The sequence below is a fragment of the Pundamilia nyererei genome, unplaced genomic scaffold, assembly GCF_000239375.1.
Source record: "Pundamilia nyererei isolate P.nyererei 1_Seehausen unplaced genomic scaffold, PunNye1.0 scaffold00001, whole genome shotgun sequence".
Taxonomy (NCBI): domain Eukaryota; kingdom Metazoa; phylum Chordata; class Actinopteri; order Cichliformes; family Cichlidae; genus Pundamilia; species Pundamilia nyererei.
Genome location: NW_005187402.1, coordinates 3,392,884 through 3,403,290, shown reverse-complemented (window position 1 = coordinate 3,403,290; position 10,407 = coordinate 3,392,884). Strand labels below are relative to the sequence as shown.

General features: G+C 40.5%; 1 protein-coding gene across 1 annotated transcript in view; it reads right to left on the bottom strand.

The window, feature by feature from the left end:
• Positions 1–10,407, bottom strand: part of aff2 (AF4/FMR2 family, member 2) — a 195,966-nt gene that overhangs the window by 128,042 nt on the left and 57,517 nt on the right. Inside the window, exon 2 of the mRNA XM_013908962.1 lies at positions 6,378–6,498. Within this exon, the coding sequence (XP_013764416.1) occupies positions 6,378–6,498 (121 nt within the window). The remainder of the gene's footprint in view (positions 1–6,377; positions 6,499–10,407) is intronic.

Below are 10,407 nucleotides of genomic sequence, written 5' to 3'. Positions count from 1 at the left end.
TATATATATATATATAATCCATGTGAGGTTTCCTTATATCCTTTATTCTCCTCAGTAATGTCAGACTCTTGGCTACATGTTGTGTGGTTTTGTTTTTCCAATGCTAACAGCTTCAGTCAATAACCACATAATACTGTAATAACATGCAATGATCCATGGAGAGGTCTTATTGCTGAAGAGGGAATTGTAAGTGCTTGTGCGCATGCGTGCGCAAGTGTGTGTGCCACTTCACAACATTACAAATTAGTATAACACCACCCCAGTATTTGCTCTAATAGAGGGCCGTGTAAGTACCATTTGATAATACTGTGGTGCCCCCCTTTTTCTAATCATCACTGGTTTGACAATAGTTTATGAAGCAGGCAGAGCCAACTTTCTCCTTTTTTATTCTGACCAGTTACACAAAAATCAGGCTAAACTATTACTAACTAAAATCACCAACAACAAGAACAGGAAAAGTAAAAACCCAGCGAGGTCCATAATTATCTGGACAATGACATTTTTTGTAAAATCAAACTGTACATATATGATTGAAATGCAGACTGTTTGGGTTTGACAAAAGTATTGCATGGGCTGTTTAGGAATTATAGATATTTTTATACTTTTTTGAGAAGCTCAAAAGTGGCTTAAAAATCCGATCATCCAACAAACTCTAAGAGGAGCCAAATCACGCTGGGCTTCTGGAAAATGAAGAAGGTCAGCATCATCAAAAGGCACTAAGGACCACAGAAGATAACTTTACCAAATATATCCAGGAACAGCCTCAAAGAGGTAGGTTTATCACTGTCAAAGGCAACAATGTAGACACACCGTCATAAATGGAAAGACAGACAGTTTACAACAAGGTGCAAACTGTTGGTGCAACACTCAAGACCAGATTATACTTTTGTGAAAAATACATTTAAAGCAATTTCTGAAAATAGTCTTTGGAAAGATGAAACTGATGCTAACTTGTAGCTTAATGATGGGACAAAAAAAGTATGGAGAAGGAAAGGAACGCTTCACAATCTGAAAGCGCCCCACATCATGTGTCAAACACAGTGGAGACCACGTTTTGTCATGGGCATGTATGTCTGCCAGAGCTATACTCTGCTCAGATTCAGCCAAATGTCCTGATTGGACAGCTTGGATCAGAAGTAATTATATGTGCTGTACTGGCAGTTCACCAAAATACCAACAATGTGTAGCCCAGTGGGGATGGTGCTCCGTGGGTAGGTAAAATGCTCATTCGTTGAAAAGCTATTGGCAGAAAAGGAAAAAGAAAAAACGTGACTTCCATCTTTCCAGATAACACAGGCTCTAAGCGAGCACATTTAAGCATCTTTAAAGTCTAAGCTAACCAGCAACAAGAGTAGCTCATTTATGGTGGTTGCACATATTTTAACACTGTCCCCTGGTGTCACACATGGTACACTCCTACAGCTCTACACAGGACCAATGAATAACCAGCACCCAACCATCTTTACTGAACATCTCTGGTTACACTAATATAGAGGTTAATAGAACTGATTCTTATGATTGTGTGTGTCACAAAAAACGTCAACTCGAACCTATGCGAGTGGAAGGACCATTCATCTCTTCGTCACTTCACTGTATCCTTCAGTTTTAGACTCTAACAAAGCAGGAAAACCATGGAAATACCGAAATTAAACAGGGCAAAGAATCAAGCCTTATTTACAAAAGATTAACGCAAAAAAGGACAGAATTGCATTCAAATAATCTGAACAGATGTAATTTCTGTGTGCGCACACTCACACACTGGCACGCAAACACTACACACCGTGAAGTTAGCTGTGAATAAATTAGCCCATCTCTTCTCCATCTCGGGCTCATGAATAAAAGATCTGGTGGCTGAAGAGGAACAGAAAACACATTTACAGAGAGGCAAAATGGAAAACAGAGGAGAAGGAGAGGATGAATACCTATGTGCGTATGAATGTGTGTGTGTGTGTATGAATAGATCATCCCAAATAGCTGCTAACGGCATAACACTCTTTAACAGGATTAGAAGAGGGATTAGCTAATAGCTGACAGAGAGAATGAATACTGGAGAGAGGGAGAGAGAAAAGACAGAGGCAGAGTGATGGACAAACGGGAGATACGCAGGTACAGAGAGAAAACAGAGACTGGTGGTGGACAAAAAAAAAGTAAAAATGAAGGCGAGTGGAGCCTGGAATTACTAAAGTTCTACAAATTGTATACATGATGATCATAAAGTGATGATACTGATCTATAGGCTGCAGTTCAGCACATTCACACAGATGAAGTGCAGCAAGGTCGCGCTGGCGCTGGTTAAGCCAGTATGAAGTAAAGCCAGCATTGAAAAAATGAAATGTTTGTGTGTTAAATAAATCAGAAGAAAAAAGTAGCAAACTGTGGGAAAGCCATTTTCAACTTCAGCAGAGAGACGCAGACTTAAGACACACATGCTTAACATAACATCAGGGAAAATAGAAACAGGAGATGGGACACGGGCATAACTAAGAAACAAATACAGAGGACATGACGGGCTGGGGAGAACACACATGACAGATGGGGAAGACATGGAATGAGACACAAGGGGAATTTAATAAACAATGAGCTATAACAGGGGAACCTAGGCAATATAGAATAACCTCAAGGCTAACTCAATGAACTTAAGCCAAAATAATACAAAATAATATTAAAATACAAGAAAACTCAAATGACCCTGGACCATGAGAAATATTTATAGAAAAACAATATTTATAAGAACTTTAATACTTAAAAATTGAATTTTAAGAGTTTTTCTATGCTCGAGCATGAAGATGAAGGTTGGTCACTAGCAGACCTTACAGGCTGAATTTGCTTAGGTAGCCTAACCTGATTTGTTAATCAACAGTATCCTTTGCTCGCATTGGTCATCTCTTTAGCTTGAAATTGAGAAAAGTTTAACTCACAAGCCACCCGCTCCGTCACCTATTGTCAGTTGCAGTTTCATTGACTTTCTGTGGTCTCTGATTGATGCTTGTCGCTTACAGTGTGAATGCCCGTTTAGGAGTGAAAGAACGTCTCATTCATATCTATGTCAGCTACCATGCAGTGAATGTGCTGTGCCTCAGCCACTCACTGAACAGAGTGCCAACAATGACACTGTTCTGGAGAGGGCCACAGGCAGAAGCTGCATATTTAGCTTAAAGCTACAGATAAAAAAAGAAAGAAAGAAAAGCTACAGACACCAAGACATCTTGGAAAAGAGTCAAATCCAGGGATATCTGTGCAGTATTTTGCACTGAAAATTCAAAGCCATATTCTTGTGGGACCTTTAAAGTGAAGAACTATATATAGCTGATGAAATGTATGGTATCCGGTCATTAAGTGATGACGTGAGGAATCCTACTTCCGGGCCAAAAGTAGTCTGCGTTTAATATGGCTTTTGTGTTGTTAACATGTTAACATGTTTTGTATTTTCTTCTATTTGATCTCAAAAAGCTCCTAAAACAGTCAGTGATCACTGCTGACCTCCCTCGGCTTTTATTACCGCTAATCATTTATTTAAGCTGTTTTTAAAACCTTAGGATGTAACTACAGGCCAGCCCATGCAGCAGTATATGAATGACTAACCTCGTATTGTGGATGGATTATCTCAGTTGTTCTCCTGGCTGACGTTTGGTCCTTTTACAGCATCCTGCCATGCGATTACATTTGTTCCTGACCACCGAGAACACTCACATTAACTTTTATCGAGTGGAAAAAAAGTTGCTTGTTTATATTATGCTAACATAGCTGTGTCGCTAGCGGTCACGTAGCACATCATTATATAGCAGCTAGCCCAACTTCAGTAACCCTACAAACGTCACTGCTGTTTAGTTTTCTGTCTTCATTTATGTTGGAAGTGATAACAGAGCTGTACGTTTTAATTTGTTTCCAAAACCCCGCAGTCAGGACATGCTATATTGTATTTAGATAGAAGCTAGCAAGCTAACTTCCTGCTAACTTCTAACTCCGTTAAATGTCATAAATTCCGTTTTCATGGATGCCTGGATGTTAAACTCAATTGTTACACCTGGTAGAGCAGAACGCTGATCATTTTATTAAAGATGAAAGACTTTAGACAGTTTTTCAACTCTCAGTAATGCCATAGTGATCGTTTGATATATGGACCTGCAGCGGAGTTTAGGCCCAGACACGGCTAGTGACGTCAGACTGAACCACCGGATTACTGTTCTGACTTACAGTCTTCTTCTACAGTTTAAATCTACCAAATCTAAAACAAAAACATTTCAGATTAAACAGGCTTCCTTTTAACAGGCCGCAAAATTAAAAGTACCTGCAAAAATACAAGCAGGAAGCAGAGCAAGCAAATGCACTGATTAAATTAATCAAATCACGACACTTTTAACTACTTATTGCAGACAGCAAGGCGGTGTCTAAAATTTCCGCCTTCCTTCCCACAGACCAGCCCGCACTGATCTTTGTACTCTCCCCACACATGAATCTTGACCTCACCTCAGCACCATTAATTAGCTGGAAACAATTAGTTGGAGTGTGAAGACAGTTAAGATTGGATTCATTATCAGAACAACCTCTCATTTGCTTTGCACTGGCCCCGAACCGCGAGCGGCGTCTTAGTGAGAAGACCTTGTGTCCTCTGAGTTCAGACGCAGCAGCGCTTAAACACGTTCTGTCAGGATTCAAAGCCAGTCTGTCCCAAGGTCGATACACTTGGCAGCATAACCAAGTGTTGAAGTGCTTGGTGGTAGCAAATGAGAGTTAACAAACCAAAATCAATTTTATACACAGGGGCATTCGAGTGGCCGTGGACTTCATGCGTGGCTGCTTCACTTTCTGCTAAAAAAAACCCCAAAAATCTCTGAAGCGCCTCAGAAGATCAAGACCTTAAACACAAGGGCATTAAACTTCATTCCACTGGAGAAGAGCGTGGTTATACTAAAAATGAATGGTACAAAACATCTTTGGATTGCTGATTAGCCGTATCAATTCCTTTCAACTGATTGTTTCATATGACGCTAAATCACAGAGCAGTGCTGCTGCTGTAGAGGGGAGTCGCCCGTCCTCATGATTAAGATGTCGTAAATTCACTCCATGCCCAAATGAATTTCTGGTGTCCAGTACATCCACTTCTCCTTCCATGGAGATCAATCAAAAACTTAACAGCGACGTATTAAAACTGTCTCCGGAACAGCAATGAGGGAGCACTCGGCGCGAAGTCTCAGCTCAGCCACAGCTCAGCCACAGCCAGTGTTAATGTTTTCTCACATTTTTTTCACACTTTAGAATAAGTGACAGGCAGAGCTGGAGCTCACACGTGCCTAGCTACTGCAGGAGCCATGCTAATGTCTCATTTAGCAACACCTGTACAGAGAACGCTACAAAATCACGCAAAACACAACGGGAATAGGAAGAATGAAAACAGAAATAGGAAAAAACAGATTTCCAAAAGCACAAGTGTTTCTGGGGAGACAATAACGCGACGGACCAGTTGCAGGAACCAATATGCTAAGAATTACGCTGGGAGACACGTGGAATAAGTGGAGGATCTATGAGTTTTGTGAGGAAAGAGAGGTAAGTGTGTTAGCCTAATTATTAGCCTAAATCTGTCATCAGTATTATATGAATCATGAGATTAAAACACACTTACCTGGCAGGTTTTGGTTCCTGCAACTGGTCCGTCGGGTTATTGTCTCCCCAGAAACACTTGTGCTTTTGCAAATCTGTTTTTTCCTATTTCTGTTTTCCCTATTTCCGTTGTGCTTTGTGTGCTTTTCCAGCGTTTTTCTTATTCCTGGTGTTTTCTTAAGTTGCAGTCTGTTTGGCCTCTCAGGGCCACCGTATCTTTCCTTCCTGCTGCTGTCAGACTTCACAACAACGACTTTGCAGCTGACCAAACACACACAAGTGCACTTATCGTTTTCTGACAACATTGCATTTTATTATGTTGTATATAGTATTTTATTCTATTCCTTTGTTTACAGTATCTGATACTTATTATTTTATTCTATTCCAGGGTTTTTTCTTAATTTTTGCTACTGTAACGTTGCACTCTCCACTTTCTGCTGTAACAAAACAAATTTCACATGTGTGGGACTAATAAAGGTTATCTTATCTTTAAATACACTTCCTATGGAAAAGTGTTACTTGCATAAAACCCCCTGAAATTTCTCTCATTTAACATGAAAAACTGTGTTTAACAACAGAAATGACCTTAAATACAGACACTGTTTTCTGTGTTTCTCTGTGACCAGACTTCCCAACACCCTGTCACCCAACAACACAGAGAAAAATTCAACAGTCAACCAAGCTGTTGAGCTTTGTGTGTGATTCTAAAATGGTTAAAATAACATCCCAAAAAGCATAAATGAGTAATTATCTACTTGTTAACCATCAGTTAACCTTACTTTATAGGGTTCTCCAAACAAGTTGAATCCAGTAGAGAACAAGTCCTCATCCTGTTGGACCTCCTGGTTCCTCCTCTCCCACTCTCTCCTCTTCAGAGCGCTGCGCTCTGACTCCAGATGACTGGAAAGGCACAAAGAGAAAAGCTAGTTAGCATCCCCCCTCTGAGGCGACACATGGCCTGCCACAGTGGTTTTTAATGAGTATTGCTTACAAGTAGTATTTGGAGCTGCAAAGAGCATTGGCTGAAATTCTTTGTTTTGAACAGACTAGCGGGGAAGCTGGTAAAGGAAAATAGCAGGCTCAGTCATGTGATTATATCGTGTGAAAATGACTCAAGTTCCAGATAAACGAGGAGGAAAATAAAAAACCTAAACCCTGACATGAGTCTTGAGGTAAGAGTAAAAATGTAACATTCAGAATTGTAAGAAAAAGGTTTTCAAAACAGTTTCCCACGTCGACATGGGAAACGCAGTTTATGATTTACCTAACTATGAACACGTAGCAGTTGTGGATGAAATGTTTGTACTGGCAGTTTTAAAACTGAGGAGTGTGTTCGTTGCCTCTTTGAGCAGCTCACGGGGTTTAAATTGTTATTTTTACTTAACTTCTGAATGAATTCCAGGAGTCTTTGGGTCGCTTTGCAAACTCTAAAATCTAACAAACCTGACTCACCTGCACCGTTTGGTTCAAAAGGAAAACATCTGATCAGCCAAGGTTATATATGCCAGAACTGTTGTGTGGCAGGTCTAGCACAGCAATTCTTTCTCTTCTTTTAAGTCCATATTTATATATCTACATATTTACTGCAAAACTTTGAAATCTGAAAGAACTACACTACAAACTCCAGTAGTGTGGGGCTAGGAGGGAATCCTACAACCTGCTTGCCTACCTACACTTACATTATATATATTCTAAACAAGCGTGACTATATAGGAAAGTTTGACTAACGTAACATTAACTGGATGGCACTGGAGGGGCAGTCAGAGATGGTTCAGGGAAAATCAGACAAATCTATTAGAAAAATAAATCATATCTAAAAGTGGTTTAAAATTCATTAGGATTCATGGCTGCTTTGTGACAACGTGAAGCAAATGATTATCATGTTTTTGTCTAAGTTTCCAAAGTAAAGCAGTGAGGGAAGATGGTGCGCGCAGTTTGTTGCTTTGCTTATATGTTCATACTGCATGTCAGTGATAATTACGATGATGCTTTGAGGAGGACAGGCCTGTTTTTCCAATTAAAAAAGACGATTCAGCCACTCCATCCACCCACCCTTAGCCAAACCCCTGCTGGACATGTTACTCTACATGAATGCTCACTAAGAAATTATGTCACCCTAAAACTACGCGTTGTTTTTTTAAATAGATAAAATAAAGACATAATTAGGTGCTGGAAGATACATTTGCCAACTTTGGACAGAGCTAAATGTTCCCCCGACTGTCCATCTGATGCTATGCTAATCCAATTACCTCCGGCCGCCTCCAGCTTAATACTTTCAAAGAAATCAAACAGTATTTCCAAAAACATTTAACTCCTCCTTTGTACAGCCTGTGTCATCTTTGTGAAAAGCTTTAGGGACGACTGAGTCAACAACAATAAATAATACAATTAAATGAAATTCTGAGTGACGATCATTATAAACAGGCATAAGGCGTAACACACACAAACAGACACTCACAAATAATGAAGGCATGAGCAATAAATAGTCTGCTTCCTCCTCAGTATCAACCCTTTTTTTCAGATTTCTATTTCCAGTGAGTTTAATGCTGTGATGTAACATATGCTTTTAGCTGGCTAGTTTCATTCATGAGTGCATTCATTTTTAACACAGGTGAGCCCAGTGGGGATTGTGCTCCTAATCCAGGCAGTGTTTACGACACGCTATACCCACTGAAGCACTTGAAAGGACGGATACATTTATTTCCTGCTACGGCATCTTTGGATGGCTCCCAATCAAATCAGCTTTTAATCTTCAAACGTTCCCACAGAACGTACGATTGCTGGATTCGTGTGATTTAAAGTATGAAAACATTTAAAAAGGAGACAGCTGACTGTAAACAGGGACAGAAATGATTAGAATCAAAGGGGTTTGGTCTGTGGGGAGCAGAGGGGGCGGCGGTGAACCTCAGGTTTTTGGGACATTTTCGTTGCGTAACCATGTATTTTTAGAAAAAAATCTTTTACTGCACAGTTCCCAATTCACTCTGCCCTCCTGAACTTTCTTTAGTCACCAGCCCCCACTGAGGATTCTACAAGCTGGCAGCCAAACTGGAATCCCAGAGGCACAAAGTAATGTGTGAGAGTGTTTGTGAATACATGTTATGCATAAGCCCGTGGCCTGCTGACCCAGGAAAGGGCATCCTGTTTTACCACATCCACTGCAGAGAGATGAGACAGGCTGGCTAATTAGTGATCAACACAATTAAAAGAGACTTTCCTCTTTTTTTCCCACTACCAGGCCTTGCCTTCAACATTTCATCTATCAGCAAGATGTGAGTGGGAGGGAGAAAGAGCAGAGAGGCAATGAGAGGAAAGAGAGAGGGAGAAAAAAAATTGGAGACCCAGGGGAGAGAAAAAGACCCAGTTTCAGGGCAACAGACAGTTTCTTTAAAAGGAAAGAAAAATAAGAGAATGATGAAAGACAGAGCGGAGGGATGGGGAGAGGAAGGTAAGATAGGAAGAAGGGAGGAGCAAAAAGGAAGCTAGAGCAGTGGGAATTTCAGATGAAATGATTGACAGGTTAGGTAGGGGTGTGTGTGAGTGGATTGGGGGGATGCAGCGACAGAAATGTACGTAGATGTGATCATTGTGTGAGCTAGCACTGCTGGTTGACATGTACGTTGTCTGTCAGCGCAGAGAGATAACTGACAGAGCTGTCACGACCACAAACACACACGTATGGAGCACGCACACAGAAGCACACAGCCCCCACGTGACAGATCGCTGTCTCCGTCTGTCACACACCAGACATTCACACGAAGGGAATCGGGTCAGACGAGGTAATTAACACATCCAGGATTTATTTCCCAGCATGTGGCAGGGCTACAGAGCTACCTGTCACATACGGGTTGGCCGAGGCTTTTATGGCTCACACCTTCCTTCCTTCTTACAGGCCGGTTGCACGAGAGGTCACAATCCCCCATCTTTCCTTCAAGTACAGCTCAAATGCAATTTTTCCAAGTATGTTTTCTGTCATATTGAGAAGTTCTGATCAAGGTGATACATGTTCGACTGTTATTTTTCTAACAAATTTGTTTTTCATGAGTCATTTGTAGCTAGCATGTGTCACCTCTAAAGTAGGCCTGTTGCCAAGGCACCTGTGGATGTTTTGGGGAATTAGATGCAAAAGCTTTGAATCACTGTTTGCTAAATAGAAAATGTTCTCAAGTAAACTGTGCTAGACAATATTCACATCAACAGGGGAGACCTTTGTTTTTTTCTCGAGTGAGTCTGTGCATTCAAGTGTTTCGTTATTTAGCAAGTTAATGTTATAACTAGCAAGCTGAGAGGCATCGATCTGAGTTACAAAGTATAGAGAAGAATAAAAATGACGTGTGCTCTGTGGTCTTAAAAACTTCAGACATGTAAAATCTGTGCAAATATTTAATTCCAAATATTGTAGCCATTCACACCAGCCACATAATTTTGCTCGTGTGAATTTGCAGTCTCTTAAGCTCTGGACCGAGACATCTCCTGATATTGACTTCACTTTTTTCACAATGCATTGAGGCTGAAATATCCACAAAAACGAGTTTCAGTGTGTATATATAATTTACACAGGAAGTTCAGATCAGAGAGAATTTGAAATTTTCTTTTGCTTTTTCACAAAACACTCAGTGTATATGGGGCTTGAGCAAGACATGGATAAGTAAGATAAAAAGGAAAGAAAAACTGCCAGAAGAATCTATAGTGACAACTAGAGCTGGGCGATAGAACGATAACGATATGTATCGCGATATAACTTTTACTCGATAGAGAAATTAAGCTATCGCGATAGACCTCGCCGCTCTTGTCCTCTTAAAAAAAAAA